This window comes from Castor canadensis, chromosome X (assembly GCF_047511655.1).
Source record: "Castor canadensis chromosome X, mCasCan1.hap1v2, whole genome shotgun sequence".
Lineage (NCBI taxonomy): Eukaryota > Metazoa > Chordata > Mammalia > Rodentia > Castoridae > Castor > Castor canadensis.
This window is the reverse complement of record NC_133405.1, coordinates 3918786-3938167: the sequence shown is the minus strand read 5'-3', so window position 1 is coordinate 3938167 and position 19382 is coordinate 3918786. Positions and strand designations below refer to the sequence as shown.

Genomic DNA, 19382 nt, shown 5'->3' with positions numbered 1-19382 from the left:
GAAGGACAGTGTGGCTCCGGATCAACCCATCAGAACGTTGAAGGAACAGTCAACCAAAATTCTGCTTTCTGCACATCTAATTAGCATACAGATCCAGCAATGCCCTAGAGAGAATGGATAAAAACCTCAAATCACGTCATTTTTGGGCACTGTCTCTTGGAACCCCGTCCCCCCACCTCTGGGGGCTCTACTCTCCCACTTTTCACTTTTCTATCTCAATAAACTCTCTCACTTTACACTTTTCTCATTGTTCGTGAAGTTCTTTGGCTTCTGGGACAAGAACCCTGGTCTCGAATCTCCCGTTTCACCAGGAATGGGGTGAGCCTTTTTGGGGGGCAGGGGAGATAGAGAGTCAGGGAGCTCATAGTAGAGTTGGTTAAGTGTGAACACTCTTGGGGATTGCACTACCTACACAGGAAATTCAGCCGCCAGTCCCTGCTCCCCGACTTCCTGACCTGTTCTCCACTGGTGCCTCTCTCTTGCCTCCCTCCCATCCATGGCCACTCAGAGGTGGTCAGCACCACCTCTCTGGACTCTTCCCTTCTTGCATCCAGCTCTCCAGTGGCCGGCCCCCTCTTTTGACCACTGCTGGAGCATGGATCCTGCTGCGTTCTCACTCCCCTTTCCTAACCCTGGATCTCAGGATCTCTCCTCATGAAGCCTAAAGTCCCCAGTCAGTCATGGCAATTTCTCCCTTGAAGCCACTTGCCACTCCTGAGGCCCTCTTTCATTTCCTTGTACTCATCTGGCAAAACCCAAATCCTGAGTCTGAAAGCATGTGATTGAACATGGTTGAAGAAAATCACAGATATGCTGAACAATTTCTCTTTAAAGAAATGGCTGTTAATTTTCAAGTGGGGCCGCTGGATGGAGTTCCATAGAACATTCACCCTCCTGTCTCCCAGGAGACCATTTCAAGCTTTCTCTCCTCAAACCACTGACAGTCCTCCCTGCTGAATAGTTTTTGCTCACCACTGCCCTTTTTAATTTTCTTTGTAATTCAGAATCTTGCTACATAACCCTGGATAGCCTGGAACTCACTCTGTAGCCCAGGCTGGGATTCCTTGCAGGCATGTGCCAATCACCTCCTTCTTGATGCACTTTTTTCAGTTGTGTCCACATTCTGTGGGTTCCCCTACTGCCACATCCATCACTCTTCCTGGCCTCATTTCCTGGCTCCTCCTCCTTGACCGCACCTTAAATGTAAGGCTGCTCCGGGCCTCATGCACGGCTGCTTTTCTGTCTCTCCATTATCTTGCTGATCGCCAGTCTCGTGATTGTTAATATCAATCGAATGTTACTTGTCCTCCAGTCATGGCTTCAGCTGTGATTTGGCCTCAGATCTCCGGTCTCCTCTACGTAGTCTTCCTCACCTTAGTTGAAGGAGTTCCGTCCTTCCTGGTCCTCTGATGAAAAATCTGAGAATCATTCTTGACTCCTGTTTTTCTGTCCTTGCCTAACTCCAAACTATCATCAAACACTAATGGTTCTTCCATTAAAATCTATCCAGAATCTGCCTACTTCTCACCACCTGATGTAAGGCACTGTCATCCTCACCTGTATCACATAGTCTCCTGGCTTCCTTTCTTGCCATCTGTTTTCACAAGGAAACCAGATTGATAATTTATACGAGAATAGAATAAGACCACCGTATCCCTTCATTCAGAGTCCTCAGTGTCTCTCCACATCATCCTGACTAGTAGCCAAAATCACTTATAACTGCATGTGAGGCTCTGAAGGATCTCTTGCCATCCCCTCTGACCTTATCTCTTACGGGGTCCTTTCCCACTTGCTTCTTGTCAACACAGCAGCCTCCTGCCTACCCCTGGAACATGGTAGGCATGCCTCTTCTGAGGCTCTCACTCATGATCTCTCAACCTGGAACAGGATGGTCCCTCTCGTCTTCAGGTCTTGGCACAAATACCATGTCCTCAGGTGGCCCTCCCTGACCACCTTTGCTTTCAGAGCAAAGTACCATGGACCAGGTGGCTTAAATAGCAGAAGTGTACTGTCTTGCAGTTTGGAAGGCTAGAAGGCTGAAATTGAGGTATTGACTGGGTTGGTTCTTTCTAAGGCCTCTCTCCTTGGCTTGCAGATAGCAGTCCTCTTCCTGTGTCCTTGCATGATCGTCTTCTGTGCATGAATCTACTTTTAATCTTCCTTTCTACTAGGGACCCCAGTCCCAATGGGTTAGAGGCCACCCTAAAAACCTCATTTTTCCTTAGTTCCCTTTTTGAAGATCCTAACCCCAAGCACAGTGATATTCTGAGGTACTGGGTATGAGGACTTCAACATATGAATTTGGGAATTGGTTAATCGGTGTGCAGAAGAGGAGTCTCTTATGAGATTTGGGCTCAAAGATGAAGTGAGGCTTGGAAAGGACATAAGGGGACAGTGGCAATAGAACTTAGGTTCACTTCTGGGATGGATGAGCGTCGGGAGAAGAGTGAATGAGGCTGGAAGAGGGCATTCCCCTCAGCCCCAGGATGAGGTGGTGGGATGAGGTATGGGAAAGACCTGGGTTGACCTGGTAGAGTTGAGGGATGAGGCAGGGGAGTCTGGCCAAACTTACACAGGGAGGAAGCAGGGGCCAGAGCTGCTTCTGGTGATGGGCGCATCATGATGGTGAGTTGGAGGCCAATTGTCACTCAAGCTTGTCACTTCAGCCCAGCCTTCCTCCCCCACTCAACTCTACAATGATCTAGTGAGCAACTGGCCCCAAGAGAAAGAAGACTTGCACAACCTAAGCAAGCCACCCAATGAACAGAACGCAGCTGCATTCAAGCCAAAGCTGATTTGTTTTGTGTTTTAGAATTACAGGTTAGCGCCAGGCACTCTCAAAGTGATTATCTCATTTATCCTCTTAAACTTTCAAGGCAGGCAGCCTCAGCTTCATTTCCATTTGGCAGATTAGGAAACTGAGACACAGAGAGGTTAACTTACTTGCTGAACATCACAGAAACAATACAAGGTCCTGCCAAGAGGTGCAGCCAGCAGCCCACTCCCTAGGTGTGCTGCTCTTCCTCCTGCCCATCCCTTGCCATGCACACATTTCTCCCCCCTCCCCGAGTTTCTAATCCCTGCAGACAGTACTGAGAACAGAATGGCCCACTTGGGTGGGAGGAGGACCTTGCCAGACCTCATCGTGCAGATCGTATCTGCACTGGGTGGGAAGAATGGATGCAAGTGTTCTGGGCCAGCAGTGGGCAGAAAGGCATTCATTCAGCACAGAGAAGGAACTAGGAGTGGGCTGGTATTGCTGGAGTCAGAAGCTCAAGTCCAGGTGCTGGGAGGACAGCAGTGTGCTTCTGCCCTGGACTTTCCAAAAAGGTCCATGGGTGTTAAGATCAAGGTGGGAACATGGTGGCTTATGAGACTTAGGTTAGCTCTGGAAGAGCCCTACTTATTTCCCCCTGCATCCCTGACTCCAGCTCTCTCTCCCTAAACTAGGGTTTCTATACACAGTCATTTGCACCAAAAGAGACCATTGTCATCCCCTGGCAATCTTGTTTTCATGGCTCTCCTCACCTTCACCCCACTGAAAAGTCTGTCATGGCAAGGAAGACCCCTGCAGCCTCCAAAAAGGAAGCAAGCCAGGTGGAAGGGGGCCTCCAAGAGTAAGGGCAAGAGAGGCAGAGAGAGTGCCATGGGGAAGGAGCAGGGAAAAGGAAGGGTGAGGACTGGCAGAGGAAGAGCCAGTCCTAGGAGCTGGAACATAGGAGGCCCTGGGTGATGAAGCCTTCCTCCACCCCTCCCCAGGTACTTGACAGGTACTTGGTATTTCTCAGCTTGGCATGGAGGCTCCTTCCCATTAAATGCACCACATTTCCGGGGGAGGGCTTCTACCCCAGTGCAATGCGGTGCTCTAGGGGTGCAGGGAACAAAAAGGAGGCCTGTTAAGCCAGCAGGGCACACTGGACCCCTCTTTTGATTTTCTGTTTATCCAGACCCAGACTCTTAGCTTCTCAGGATAGGTCTTGCCTGGCTCTCAGTGGTCCAATCTTATCGTCTTTATTCCTGGACTAGTGTCATCTCTCTGCTACCAGAACCTTGTCCAGCCATGCTGAACCTCCCACAGAGTGGACTGCAAGAGGTCCCCCCACTTGCAGGCCCAGATTCCTTCCTCTTTCTTTTCTGTTCCCTAGGCTTTCCCAAGCCTACTTCCTCCTTCATCTTGCTGGAGCCTTTTGAGGAAGCAGCAGCCTCTCCATTTCTCAGATTTTACAGGAGAGAAGCCTGCAGTCCCGGGGCAGAGTGGGGGGGAGGTAAGTGAGGAAGCCAAGGTCATTCAGTCATTGACAGAAGGCGGCCTCTATTCAGCCCTTCTGTGGGGCCCGGTGCAGCCTCTGCAAGGCGACCCGCCTGCTGGTCCGCACCCCTCTCTTCACCGCAGGCAGGTACCACGGGCCAGGCCGGCCAAGAATGGCAGGTGAGCTCGGGTGGGGGACAAGAAGGGGGTTGGGCTGCGCTGCGCGGGGTCGCCTGGCACGCGGGTCTTGGGCGCAGCAGTCTGAGGCCGCTGCTGGGCTGGGTCTTCCGAGGGCCTGTGTCCTGGGTTACGACTGGGCCAGGGAGGTGTCAAGGGTCCTCAGCGCGCCCCAGGCCCGCCGGCCAGGCCCCGCCCCCCAGCGGCACGGGCACGGGCAGGGGCGGCGCCGGCGGAGTGGGGCGCGGGCGCGCGGTGCTGGGTGCGCGCCGCCGCCCCTCCGGCCCAGCTTGTCCGCCCTCCCTACCTAACCCCTCAGCCCGCTCTGATCGCCCCCACCCCTCCTTCCACTTCTGGCCCTGCCGGCGGCCTGGTGCGCGGTGCAGCGCGACAATCGCGGCCTGACGATCAGGGCGGTCGTGGCGCTCGAGGGTGGCGCGCGAGGCGTGGGGCGCGAGGCCAGACCTGGCGCGGCGGGGTGGGGGGCGGGCAGCGGCGGAGCCCCCAGAAGAGAACAGGGACAGGCAGGGGGGTGCCGAGGTAATGGGTAGGGCCTGGGCGCCTAGCTGCGAGGGGCGGGGGATCCGCGCGCACTTTGGCCCTGGCCGGGCGGGCGACTAGGCGCCTGGGGCGGCGGGGGGGAGGCAGGGCGGGGAGGGACGGAGGGAGGAGAGGGCTGGGCTGGGCCGGGGGGCTTGGCCGACGGGGAGCAGGTGGGCGGGGACAGGGGCCCTGCTGGAAGAGGCGCAGCAGCGAGGTGTCAGGCTGCGTGCGCAAACAGGGCGGTCACCTCCTGGGCCCGGAGAACGGTGAGGCCATTGGTTGGGCGCCCTGGTCCCGAGGGCACTGTTCGGTGCCCAGGGCCATTGAGCTGGGCGTGGGTCACTCCTGGGGAGGGAGATCTGGAGGCCCTGCTGGCCAAGGCGTTTGGGGTCTTGAGGAGACCTCGGGAATGAGTGTTGCTGGGCCAGAAGCAGGAGTTCTTGGCCAGAGCGCTGGTGTCGGGCGAAGGTAGGCGAGGACAGGCACTTTCAGGGTTGGCACGAGTGGAAGGGGACAAGGGGCCCCAGAATTTGAGTTTGGGCATAATTTGGGAGTTGTCATGTCACAGGGTGGGTCGATGAATCATGAGATCTGGAAATCACAGAACCCTTTCCTGGCGATCAGTTCTCTAGCAAAAGGCTAGAATTTGGAGAAGTGGTTTGGAGGCCTTGTCTTGGGACACCAGGTGCTCAGGTTGCCACCAGTCTCCATGTGAGGGACTCTGGGCGCCTGGGAGCCGTGGCCCAAAGTGCTGTGATTCAGAGCCTTCAGCCTGGGGTGGAGTTAATGAAGGTCTTTGTGGTGACTGGTTCCCTGCCTTCCTTCCTTCCTTCCTTTCTTCCTTCCTTTCCAGGTTGTCAGGATTCAGCTGTGTGCCTGTGGGGAGTGGGTTAAAAATTCCTTCAGCCTACAGTCAGCTTTACAGTATCCACCAGGGGCAGGAGAGATATATACATGCGTGACTGCAGCAGCATTCTCTGTCGGAGCCCTCATGCTGCCTCACTGTTGCTATAGTAACTGCCTATTGATGGTGGATTTATAGGGGAAGAAGCAGTCACTAAATTTTGGGAGGGAGAGTGAAGGGGCCTTGTGGCAGGCAGCAGCAGCAGTGGTGGTGGCTACAGAATCGCTGATGGAGTAGACTATGCCATGTGAGCTGTTTGGGGGAGATTCTGGCTTAAAAATGAGCCAATGACTTTTGCAGGTGCCAGGATAACACAAACTTGGCATATGGGTGTGCATGCATCAAGGTCCCTGTGTTTGGGACGAAAGATGGCTGTATGAGAGCTATTATGTAATTTTTCCGTGTAAAAATTTTTTTGATTTCCATGTAAAAAAACTTTTTATTCAAAAAATTCACTTGCAGTTCACTTTGGTAAGCGATGAAGCATATTTTCTTTCTTCCCTTATTAGTAAAGCCCTTACTCATTCTTTTCAAAACCTGACACAACAGCTCCAGTTTTCCTTTAACCAAGAAGCCTTGCTCTTAGGCATACCACCTCCACACACTCACCACATGGACCTCAGAGATGCGTCACAGAAGCAGAATTTTGAGACAATATCATCTTTGCCATTGCAAATATTGAGAGTCAGCTCTCTCACAATTACAGGCCAGTCTGCTGGCAAACTCATATTCATATGCTGATAGTTTTCCGTGGGATTATTGCATGGTTCAAAAGAGAACACCTTGTGCCATGCAGATATCACAGATGGACGTTAGATTTTCTGGTTTCCCATCATTTTAAATTTATGGATGATTGTTTTCCTGTTTTCCAGAAGGATTAGAAACCTTATCATCAATGCACAATAACAATAGGATTTCGAAAGCACAAATCCCAAACAGTACCAAGTCTTAGGAGCGAAGCATATGTGCTTAACAGCTGGGCTTCCAGGATGCCTGTGCTCAATCGTCAGTGTTAACACTGAACTTCCTGGCAGCCTAGGCAAAACGGGTAGCATAATGGGTTACGCAGTTCACGTGTCTTGCATCCCGTTAGTGGTTAGTCATAAAACACAAGCTTCTGCTTGGGAAGGGGAGCAGTGGGGTGATTGCTCCCAGATGTGGATGGCTCGGCCAGTGCTCCAGAATGTGTGTATGAGTGGGAGCATGTGTTGCAAGGAGAAACAAGGTAGCGGTGTGCCATGCCCAAGGTGTCCATATTGGTTGGTAGCTCCTCAGCAGGAGAAAGGCTTTGGGACAATAGCTCAGATCAGAGGCCTCTCTTCTTGTTAGTGCTTCAGATGTTGTTGTCTGCTTGTTTGGTTTTGCTTTTTGAGGTGCTGGGGATGGAACCCAGGGCAGTGCACACGCTAAGGATATACTTTACCATTGAGCTACATACTCAGCCCTGTGTCCGTTTTGTTCATTTGGATCCACATCTTGGTACACTGCTGCAGTGGTCTTTAATGCAAAGAGGGGAGAGCTGCATGCCTCCTTTTGTGGTGAAGCTGAACTCAGCAGGTCATCTGAGTCCTGTGGGATTTGCTCAGAGGTAATAAGAATATGACCTTGTTGGATATGTAGGATCCAACCCTGCAGAACAGGTATCCACTGAAGGTTACTAGGAGCCATTTGAGATGGTTGTTGTCGCTGCATTAAGTTTGGTATTCAAGGAACAGGTTTGTCATTAGAGGTATCCGGGACTCATCATTGTGATCAAAATCTGTTCCAAAGTCAGGTCCTGTTCTGTCATGGTCAACTTGCTTACCCTTGTCTCTCTCTGACCCCTTCTCTCTGGGCTTTGTTTCCTCATCGTTGCTTGGTCCTTTCCAGTTTGAAGGCTCAAAGATTCATTGTGAGATTGAGGAACAAGGAGCCTTAGCCCATAAGAGTTTTTCTTTTTTAAAGGAAAAGGTTAACCTTACGTGTGGAGACACGCAGAATGAATTCTTGGGGAAACACCTAGAAGTTTTTCTTTGGCTGTGCTGGGCCAGAGGACAAGAAGAAGCAGGAGCTCTGGGTGCTGTGTGGAGGGCGCTGCATCTCGCAATGCTGTTTTGACCTTTTGACTAGGGCGGTGGGGGGGGGGGAGAGTCACATTCAAGGCCAAGAAGGTGGTGCTCTGTAGATTTCTGGGTGCTATTTCACCACAAGCCTACTTTTCTCCCTTTCCAGGCAAGTGAGACACTGGAGCTGAGGGAGCATCATGGCAGGTGAGTGTTTCTGATTCCACCAGAGTGGGGAAGGGCTATGCCTAGGGGCTCATGACAATGACACATGTCCCCCTTTCAAGTCCCTTCCAGCTTTCTTCACCTTAGGTGGCCCTGTGCCCATTGTCCCATTGTCCACTTGACTGAGCAGCAGTTTCCCATTAAGCTGTGTTCTAGAGCATGTGCTCACTTGGACTTGCCAGGCCTTCATAGGCACACTAATGCCCACGTCACTGGGCCTGGGCACAAAGGGGTATCTCTTCACATGAGAATTAGGATGTCCCACATTTGGGTGAATACCAGGGGCAAATGTCACCTCTTCTTTCATCCTCCAGAGCCTCAGCTCAACTCTTGGGAGTGCATGGCTCATTTCTTGCCAATCAGCCAGTTGTAGCTGGGTTTGCCCCTTTGGAATACATTGATATGGCTAGGTCCCAATGGCAGTTTTGCATGTGCCAAACCCTGAACTGTGTACGCTCCTTATAGATCCCACTCCCTCTATTCTAAGAGGTACGCTAAGTTTCATGTGTGCCCAGTCCCCTGATCTGCCACGGCCTGGCTTTGTACTAGACTGCCTCAAGTAAGACAGCCAATGCTACATGACCTGGTGGCACAGGTGGCCAGTTCAAGTGGAGGGATGCTACACAGTTTTATAGGATTATTTTGTATTGGTCCCACTAGTGTCAGCCTCAAGAAGGAACCAATTGTCCCAACAAGGGCTCTGATGGCCTCTTTTCAAGGGAAATGCAGAAGATCCTGGGCCTTTTTTCAAGGGAAATCAGAAGATTGCTGATTCTTCCTTGGTCCTGTGCAGTATGAGCTCCTCTCTTAGTTGGCTCCCATTTTCCTCTGTATCCTCAAGGGCCTGAATCTTGCTGGGACTGTGGTGTTCTCCATGGAAGAGCATGGCATCATAGAAAGTCACCTCTTCCATCCCATTTGCAGAGGCCCACCCCTGGTCTTTGGGTGGAGGCCTGGCATTGTACATGCTTCATTTGCCTTATCTCCCTCAATAGCTGTACCTCAGTTCGCATCCCGGGCACCTTCCCATCCCGGGCCTCATTGTGCCTCTCTTCTCAGTGTTTCTAGAGGCAAAGAATGCCCATGCAGTCCTGAAGCGGTTCCCTCGTGCCAATGAGTTCCTGGAAGAGCTGCGCCAGGGCACCATCGAGAGAGAGTGCATGGAGGAGATCTGTAGCTACGAGGAAGTCAAAGAGGTGTTTGAGAACAAAGAGAAAACGGCACGTACTGCCCTGGGGCTGGGTTCTGGAGGAATAAGAACAGGCCTAGGTACCTTAGACAAGACAGAAGCAAGGAAGGAAAGCCACCTCAGTCTGCGGTGTGCTCACCGGGGCCAAAAGGAATAGATAAAACGTCCCTCCAGTTCTATTGCCTGACTTTTGGGGAGGGAGGCTCCTCACTTGGCAATGCTGTCCTTTGTCATTGCTGTACTCTGCAGCCTTTCTGAGATCTCCCTGAGGCCAGTCAGATGGGGAAGGGAGGGAGGGAGCTGCAGACCTGCCTGACCTAGGATGAGACTTGCTGGAGGCCTCTGAGGTGCACATGGAGCATGAGTGCCCCGGGGTGAGTGACGGCTTCTTCTTTTGCAGATGGAGTTCTGGAAGGGGTACCCGAATGCGGTCTACTCCGTCCGGGATCCCTCGCAGAACTCAGATGCCATGTACGTGGTGGTGCCCCTGCTGGGGGTAGTGCTGCTGATCGTCATTGCCTTGTTCATCATCTGGAGATGCCAGCTGCAGAAGGCAACTCGCCATCACCCCTCGTATGCCCAGAACCGGTACCTTGCCAGCCGCACCGGGCACAGCCTGCCCCGGGTCATGGTGTACCGGGGCACTGTGCATAGCCAGGGGGAGTCTTCTGGGCACCGTGAGGCAGGGGGCAACTCACAGGTAGTTCTGGGACCCAGCCGGGGGGGCAGAACCACGGTCCGGCTGGAGAGTACCCTCTACCTCCCTGAGCTCTCTCTTTCCAGACTGTCCAGTGCCACCCCACCCCCCTCCTATGAGGAGGTGACTGCGCCTCAGGAGGGCAACAGTGAGGAGGCCAGTGTCTCTTATAGTGACCCACCCCCAAAGTATGAAGAGATAGTGGCGGCCAGCCCTGGTGCAGACAAGTAGAGATGCACGTGCCCTGGCCCACGCGAAAGCCTCTTTCACGGGCCTCCTGTTTCCTTCTGAACTTCTGAAAGACTGTGCCACCACAAAACAGCCTTAGCCTCCTTGTTGCCAAATAATTCCCTAACCGTGGATTTTTAGGAAGCCAGTTGGCAGACCAGGTGGGGAGGGTGGGGGTTCAGAACACGCATGAGTCAAAGCCCCCTGGGAAGAGCTGCAGGCCTGAGAACCCAGCTCTTCCGGAGGCCCCCCAACTCTGCATCGTCTGTCCCCTGTCAGGGACTGGCTTCTCTTATGCCAAAGGAAGCACCCTGTGATGTTAATGGTGGCCAGCATCTCCACAGGCTCAGCCACTGGAACTGTGGGGCTGGCTGGAGACCTCGCTGGGTCTGGGGCTCTAGGCCACAGAGGTAAGGAAGAGAAGTCCGCCCCACAGCAGCCCTTTTCCTCAACAGTTTGTGCTTTCTGTCCTCACTTGTATGATGAGGACAGAGACAGGGTTGATTTTGATCAATGAACAAAACAAAAATACAATACGTAATAACAAATGAACAAAACAATAGCTCCTGGGCCATTCATCGGAGGCCAAGGGTAACTGATCACACCAATCTGTGACAAGCCCTCTTCCAACCCCCACCGCCTCACTCCTGGCTGAGTTGAAAGCAATGTCTGCAACAACCTGGCAGGAGGACAGGGTGAGGGAAGGGGGGGGTGCAGCGGGCGTCTGGGTGGCAGAGCTCTTTCCTTCAGATTCACCAAGGGGCCCATACGAGCTTTGCCACCCTGTTTCTGATTGCTTGGCCTCCCCCAACCTGTGTACCAGCTGTGCTAAAACCACTACCCGCTGGCATGAGCCCACTTGCAGCCCTCGAGCACTTTGTCATGGGGGAAACAAGCTTCTGATCCTAACTGTGGAGCCCATGGCCTCCCCGTGGTTGGGGTGCAGGCCAGGACAGAGAGCTGAAGTTTTCCTCCTGTGTGTCCATAGGACAATTAAACCCATGAGTTTGGCCTCCTTTGCACTGAGCTCTCTGGCTTTGATCTTTTAGGCTATTTCCCTTGTTTGTGAATGGGTGCATTGAATTTGAACTTCACATGGATGGTTTCTCCTAATGAGGGTCTCACCCGAGGAGAGGATCCTAAAGTGTCTCTTCATAAACATTTCTTAGTGGGGAAGCCCATGAACTGGGGTTGAAAGCCCATCTGGGGTTTGCTACGCTGTGGCCAGGTGCCAGTCCATTTTCAGTGAGGCTTTGGAAGCAGTTGGGCAGAGGTGACCTGCCTGTAACTGTCAGTGACCGTGCATAGACACTGTTGATACCATCTCTTCCCACCCTCATCTCCATTCTCCTGGCCTCTGTGACAAGTCATTTTTCCTCTGTGGTGCTTTAAAAAATGTAGCAAATTTTCGTGGGCCCAAAAGAGTGCACAGTGTAGGTCTATTGGCAACCACAGTAGTTTAAACTGAATCGACAAGTTTCCTCCTGTATAAATAGTTCTCCAAGGCAGACAAAGGGACTCATTCCTTGAATGCGACCCTGCTGTGAGGTCCAGCACTTTTGGAGGCTCCTCCAGTGCTGGGGACATTTCTGGGGATGTGTTTGCAGGCAGAAGGCATGTATTCTTTTCCTAGTGAGGCTGCTGCCTAGGATTACTGGAGCCTGTGGATAGGGTTTTGCATCTTTCCCTCACCTCACAGGCCCCCTGGATGGCCTGAGCTAATGCTTGTGAAGTGCTTGGAGCCCCATGGAGCCTATGAGGTTTGCTGTTAGTAAGATTCTTCTAGAAATATGTAGGGGACCAGTGTTAGCTGAAGGTTGATTGCCCTCAACCTGAGAAGTCAATCTCCTGGCAGGTGCCCCTCTCCCTGGAGTTCACTGATGCCAGGCATGCTGACAAGTGGCATTCCACCTTTCCTTCTTTCCTCTTCCCTTCCCTAGTACTACACACCTCCCCTTCCTCACAAAGGGATTTTTGGCCTAAAAGGCTCCTAGTTTTTCCATGATTGAGGCCGGGGACAATCCCATTAGGCCATGTTGGAAGACCTGGGAAAGCTAGAAGCTCTTCTAGTAGTTGCTCAAGTAGGCACCTAAGTGTGACCTGAGAACACAAGACAAGAGACTTACCCCAATGTGTCTTTTCCCCAGGTAGCAGGGAATCAGACATTGACCAGAGCCAAAGGAAGTATGCCAAAGAGTGTCTGCTGCCTTTGGCATCTGTTCAGCCTCCCCTGCTGAGTTGCCTAGTAGCCTGAGGCTGGGTGGCCATGAGAGACAGCAGGAAGCAGAAGCCTGGGGACTGGCCTGTGGAGGGAAGTATGTGTCTCTCAGGGGCTGGGAACCAGTTGTGGTGAGAGTTAGAAGCAGCTCCTTTTGGCCTGTGGTCTCTGGCTCAGGTGCTTCACAGAGTTCTTCCAGGTGGGGTGTGCCAAGGCCTCTGGGATGGTTTTCACAGCATATTGTAGAAAAAGAAGAGTCTACATAGTCACGCAATGGGCATAACTCCTCGCGGTGCACATTTGGCTTTTACGAATGCCCTGTACATATCTTTTCAAACTCTGTCTTTGTATGGATGTTGATTTGATACAGTAGCCACAGTTTTGTTGTCTGGGGACACTATGTGTGTATGTGTGTGTGTATGTGTGTGTGTGTGTGTGTGTGTGTGTGTGTGGGTGGGTGGGTGTGGGTGTGGGTGTACATGTGTGCACATTGCCGTTCTCATTGCTCATCTGAAACAATAGCCGGTGTGTGGCTATGTTTGTTCTAGGAGGGATCTGGCTTGTAGGGAGGCTCCTGGGGGTGAGCAACCTCATGGCAAGGCCCTGGAAGAGCAAAGCAGAGGTTAGATCTTGGAGCGCCCCCCACCCAAATTTGCCACCTTCTGTCCCCCCTCAAAAGCCTTTGGAAGTAGATGAAGCAGGTCTATCCTATGGGCTTCCTCCTTGTGAGACCCCCACTTACATGCCCTTGTGGCACAGTGCTCCCTGCCTCAGCTCCTGTTTTGTGTCAGCAGCTGAAGGAAATCTGAGCACTCCTGGGCAGTGTGTGTGTGTGTGTGTGTGTGTGTGCGCGCGCACGTGTGTGTGCATGTGTGTATGTGTGTGTAAAGATGTGTGACTATTGACTTTCGGAATGGTGGGGTTAGTTACTTAGATATTTTTCATTAAAAAAGAAAAGGCTTTAAAAATTCTTGAAATATGACCGTCACTTGTTTTCAACCAAAAACTTTGTAAGACTTTTTAAAACAAGAATTGCAATCTTATCCCTCCCCCGCTGCCTATCACCTCGGGTTTTCAAAATGAAAGCACAACAGAAAGAGTGGGGCGCACAGGTGCCTGGCATGTGCGCTCCCCGCACCCCGCACAGCTGTGCTGCGCCTTGGCGGGGGGAGGGGTGGGGATACTCAGTGCTGAGCAGCTGGCCCCTGGGAGGCTGAAGTCTCCACTATTTGCCAAACCTACTGCCATTAGTGCGAATTCCTTAGGGTGCTCGGGCACATAGGAATCTGCCCAACGTGCTGGGCAGTGTGTTTCTGGTGCCCAAATATGAAGAATTTGGGGCCCAAATGTGTCTTTTTGTTAAGTAGTTGGAGCCAGGTGCTTCCCCTCTCCCAGATGGAGACTCCCAACCTTCAGCCAGAGTTGATCTTTTGACAACCATTGGCATCCCATGAGAAGAAACAAAATCAACACTGCCTTCAGTTTGTTCTTTCGTCCATGTGAGAGCAAGATGGTGGAGGGAGGCTCTGAGTCACTGGGGCTCTGTCTTTCTGGGCAGTGTGTGTGCTCCGGCCCCTGTGTGTCTACTCGCAGTCAAGGCTGAGCTGTTGGGTTGGACTGTTTTGCAGCTTGATAAGTGGTGACGCTCCATTTCAGGACTTTGCCAATTCAGAAACAAGCACATCCTCCCCTCTGAAGTCTACTAATACTAATCAGTATAATTAGCTAATTTTAAAGTACTGTAATCAGACTGCTTGCAACTACGGTAAAAGCCCATTAATTTGAAGCCCACTACTTCCAAACTTAGAGAAAATCACTATTTGAGATAATTCACAGTAACTGTGATTCTTGCTACATAAAAATATTTGAAAGGTTTTCTCCTTTAGTCAGTTTTCTGGGTCTTGTGTAAGAGGAATCCAGTTTAAGTTGAGTACTTCTTCAACGAAAAGGCTTGAGGTAAGGAAGGGTCCCTTCCTTCTGTGTGCCTTTAGCTTTGGAGTTTGGCAATCCTCGTGCATAGGGCTCCTTCTGTAAAGGGTGGTCCCCTATTCTCTCTCCACCATGGGGACGTTGGGTATTACAGCCTTTCCCACCACTCCTGTATTTATCCTGTGAGTAACATAGTTTGTGATCTTAACTGCAATCTTAACACGAGTCCATGTCTGTCCAAGTGTTGTGTAAAACAGATGTTGCACGACCAAACTGGCTGCTCCCATCTTTCTCCCCCAAACGTTCCAATAGGGGGAGCTTTTCCTTTCACAGGCCGTGGGCGGCGAGTCTGCCTCTAGCAAGAATTTCTCTGACAAAGATATCCAAACAGCACATCCCGCTCCAGCTCAAGCCTCGACAGTTGTTCACTGTACTGCTACCTGACTGCTGAACAGCGCCTGCTCTCCCGCCCCCAGCTCAGCATTAACAGACCTCCAGGATTCGGACCAGTCCCCCAGCTGCTTTTGCCTCCCAATCTGTCTCCCCTTACAGATACCCACTTTCCCAGGCCTGAGTACACCTGCTGTTTCACTGTGTAATTGTAAATTTGTGCCATTGGAAACCCCGATATGTGCAACTGAGCTTATAGAAATGATTACTGTGCAGTGGGTTAATTTTGGTACCACTTTAAACTGTGCTTGCCTTCATGTGCTTGTGTTCATGTGTCAGCTGGGATCTGTACATTCGGTAATGTGTCAGGATTTCACTGCAGCCTGGGGGCAATGAATAAACCTGCTTCTGAGCTCTCGCACGCTCCCCCACTCTTGCTCTTTCTACGATTGTTGAGTTTAGCTGTTAACTTTTGTCTTTCTGTACAAGAAAATAACGAATAATAATAAAGAGCAAACAGCATCCACTTGCATCTTGTCCTGGTCTATCCTGGATCCCTGATAACTCCCAAACTTCCTGGGGTATGGGGTCAAACTTGTTTTACCAAAAGTCAGACCACTGATAAGGAAACAGCCCAAACCAGTTTAACAGCAGGAAGCAGAGATGTTCAGAGCATACAGTTTGTGCCCATGATGTGTAATATGATCTCCTGAACACCCCCCCACTCCCCCCCATGAGGTTAGTAAGCTCTCTCACAGATCTTAGTTAGCAAATTCCTTGTCACCTGATCCCTGATCCCTGACTACTAACAGGTGTCCCTTGCTAGAAAGATGCCCTGGTTGCTTTAAAGAGCTGGGGGTGGGGTGGGAGAGAGGTGTTCCCTGTCTTAGGTGGGTGGGACATGATACTCAGGTTTTGTGCTGGCTGGGTTTCCTGAGATCTGAGTTGGGCAGAGGTGGGAGACTGTGATGCCTCCTGCTTCCACGTGGAGGCTCAAAAGATTCTAAACTGTTGGTTTGGAGTGAGGTGTAGTCACAGGTAGTTGCTGGCACAAGTTGTGCCAAACCCCAGAAATGAAAGTTACTGGGGATACTTCTTTAAAACCATTTTTGGGGTACTGGGGATCAAACTCAGGGTCTCATGCATGGTAAGCAAGTGCTTTATCACTGGCCTATACCTGCAGCTCTCCCAGTGATGAAAGTAACCCTTCTTTAGATAAGGAAAGCCCTAGCAGCAATGGAACAAAGGCAGTGAAGTGTGGGGCCTCACAGAGAGCTGGCGGGGGGAGGCTAAATGCCAGGAATGGCAGCCAGAGGCCTTGGGTTTCATTCTTGGCCCAGGCTGGCTTAGCTGAGTGATGCCAACCTTCTGGGGATGCTAGGTAGTGAAATGAAGTCTCCTCAAGCAGACCACAGCACACAGATGGGTCAGGTTCTGTAGCTGAGTTTTGAACTTGAGGCTGTTTTGCCAGAGACAAGTGGTCTCGGCAGTGACTTAGGGCCCCAGGCTAGCCTCCCTTCTTATCCCCACCATTTTACCATTAGGTTACAGATTCCAGGATCAAAGCACTTGAACATGTTCATGGAAGGTGAAGAGCAGAGACCTCAAGAAGCAATGGTTGGGGAGAGGCTCCCCAGTTTCTGTAGGAGCAGACAGGGAATCAGGTAAGAAGCAGAGCCTGTGCTTCAGGGGTGGGGCTTAGGAAGGTGGGACGCCTCTTTTGCCCCTTTCTCTGTCCCTCATCCTGCACTATTGCAAGCCCCTTGCAACAATGGCCTGCGCCTGCACATAATCAGGGATGGAAGGACAGTGGGGAGGATCTTACCCAGTGCTTATTGAGCACTGAGTGTCTGCCACGCCCCGCCCCGCACATGCATTAACTGAGTCCTCCCAAGAAAACTGTCATGTGGGCATATAACCAACTCTATTTTATAGTCTAGGAAGTAAAAGTAGAGTTGGTACAAGATTTGTGCAAGGGCTCAAAGGGGAAAGTGCTGGCCCCATCTCATAAGTGCTGGTCTGCTCTGATTGTCCCACCCCAGACTACTCATGTAAGTCTCATTCAGAAAAAGACCACTTTGATTTTGCTGTTTCATTGACTCTCCATCCTTCCAGCATGTCCTCTGCTTCTCGTGGACCCACTCTTAACCCCAGAGAACATGTACATCTCCTTACCTTGTGTTCCCCAGAACATAGCATGGTGCCTGACTCATGGTACATGTTCAATTTAAAAAGAGACATTGACCGATTATCTTCTTCAATCAAAGCCCAAGGCTTCCTAAGGCTGCTATAATAACCTACCAGAGTTGGGTAACTTAAACAGGAACTCATTTCTTCACAGTTGTGGAGACCGAAAGTCCAAGATGAAGGTGGCTTCAGGGTAAGTTCCTTTTAAGGCCTCTCTTCTTGACTTGTAGACAGCTGTATTTTTGCATGCTTTCCATTCTGTGCCTCTTTGTGTTCTAATCTTTTCTTACAAGGACACCAGTCATACTGAATTTGGGCCCATTTAAATAAACTCATTTTACTTAATCACCACTCCAAGGATCTTATCCCTAAATAGAGTATGTGTGTGTGTGTGTGTGTGTGTGTGTGTGTGTGTGTGTGGCATGTGTGTGTGTATTCCAAATATAGGTACTGGACTTCAACATGGCAAGGGGAGTCTTTGTGTCTTCTTTCCCCAAACCGACAGCCTCATACACAGCCCAGAAAAGCAATAGAGGTGGGCATCATGGCTTCTCTGAGATGCTGAGATGCAGACTGAGGCGACTTGCCAATCTCAAACTAGATCCCTGCCACAGCTGGAAGGACCTAGGGGTAACTTCCAAAGCCCTCCACATGTCCAGAAGGGTTGGGTCGGGAGAAGTGAGCTTCAGCATGGCTTCCCCAGGGTCCCTCTGTGGAATGTAATTGGAGAACCCAACACCTGAAGAATAGATAAAATATTTGTACCCCTCATATGGTTTTCACACACAAAACATGTCCTCGAGAGTCACAGGACTAGCAGCTTCAACAGCAGTGACTTTCTTTAATTTTTCTGAAGAGCTCAAACTGTGTGATTGATTGAACTGCACTAGGATTTGTGTGCTACAAAAATAGAGCCTGAGGAACATTTCACATCAGGCTGGTTGCACTGAATCACAGGGGCACATCATGTGGGCCTGTCAGTGTTGCTACTGGAGGGTCCTGGGGCCGACAGCCCATATGGTGATGGGTGATGGCAGAGGATGGTGCTCCACAAACTTCTGCCTCAAGCCAGGCTGCAGAGCTCCTAAAGGGTGTGCAGTGCAGCATCCCAGGTCCCAACTACCTGGAGCACTGGGCATAGCTTGGTGGTGGAGGCATAGATCAAGCCATAGCAATGGTGCACGATAAACTTAATATTAGGGGAAGAGCAGTAGGGTTGGGTATGGAGGCTTCCAGAGAAAGCCTTCCTGAGGAAAGCCTGGCCAGCCCAAATGCCAGGCACAGAGCATGGGAGACAATTAAACCAAGCATAGAGAGTGTGTGAAAAAGCCTGTGGTTTGTCAGCCCATCACGTTGTTAAGGAAACAGAGGAAGATAGGGTAGCATGAGGGGACAGTATTGTGCAAGATGAGATTGGCAAGGAATAGGGGGGTCAATTCATGCAGGGCCCTTTAGGCTATGCTTGGAACTGCTGTGTTGGCTCTAGTGATAATGAAAGGCCACCAAGGGAGTGATTTAAGGAGCCAGATGACATGGTGGGGTACACTCACCTGCCACAGTAAGAATGGGCTGCAGGGGTCAGGAATTAGAGGGGTCTGGTCTGTTAGGTTACTGCAATTGTCCAGGCTAGATAGGGTGACAAGACAAGACAGATAAGTGGACTACTGAGAAGGTTTTGCTCCAACTTTGGTAGGTATCAGGACCATCTAACCATGTAAAATGAAGATGCTGACACCCTGACTCCTCGGACCCAGGGATATGCACTGCGGCCACACTGGATCACACTGGAAGAAGCACTGAATTCTATGCTTAAGGAGCAGGACCAGGCAAGAATACTGATTGGGTTGGGAGGAGGTGGGGACACTCTCAGGGATGGGGGCTCAGATAGTAGAGTTCGTACCCTGCTGTGAAGGGCCATTCACTGTGAAGAGTTATGTAGGAGGAGGAGCAGGTTGAGGAGAAGGGAAGATCGCAGGTTTGCTTTGGGCCATGTCACATGTGTGGTGTCAAGGATGTTTGCGTGGAGCTGAGGGGAGACACCTGAACTGGAGCAGAAGAGATCAAAGTTGCTCAAGTTATCAGAAAGACTTGAGTGTGGCCCTGAGCACTCTGGAGAGAAGCCAGAAAAGCAGGAGGGGAACTGTGTGAGTGGGCACAGAGTCCTAGAAACCAAAGGAGGAGAGCTTCTAGAAGGAAAGAATGAACAATAATGTGAGATGCTCCCAACAAGTCAAGAAAAGCAGCAAGCAAAGTAGGTTCACTGGACTGAGCCATCAGTAGGTTCCTGGTGACCTCCACAATGGTTGGTTTCACTGAAATGAGAAGGCGAGACTAGAAGGAGTAGTGGGGTACCTGGTGTTGGAGTGGAGACAGTGTACATGGTGAAGGCCTCACTTTCAGGGAC

At 51.2% G+C, this 19382-nt stretch overlaps 1 protein-coding gene across 4 annotated transcripts; it reads left to right on the top strand.

The window, feature by feature from the left end:
* Positions 1 to 4168: 4168 nt before the first annotated feature.
* On the top strand, positions 4169 to 12937 carry Prrg3 (proline rich and Gla domain 3). Of its 4 annotated transcripts, none has more exons than XM_074062442.1 (4): positions 4169 to 4429; positions 8085 to 8122; positions 9200 to 9360; positions 9730 to 12937. In XM_074062442.1, exons 2-4 carry the CDS (start codon positions 8116 to 8118, stop codon positions 10255 to 10257), a joined length of 696 nt encoding a protein of 231 aa, XP_073918543.1. In that variant the 5' UTR covers positions 4169 to 4429; positions 8085 to 8115; the 3' UTR covers positions 10258 to 12937. The 4 variants fall into 4 exon arrangements, with proteins under 4 accessions (XP_073918543.1, XP_073918541.1, XP_073918544.1 ...); XM_074062440.1 differs by lacking the exon at positions 4169 to 4429 and adding an exon at positions 4684 to 4966; XM_074062443.1 differs by lacking the exon at positions 4169 to 4429 and adding an exon at positions 5148 to 5235.
* Positions 12938 to 19382: the final 6445 nt, after the last annotated feature.

Coding starts and splice junctions, on each gene's coding strand:
- Prrg3 (XM_074062442.1), top strand. Junction 9,361..9,729: donor TTGAGAACAAAGAGAAAACG/GCACGTACTGCC, acceptor CTTCTTTTGCAG/ATGGAGTTCTGGAAGGGGTA.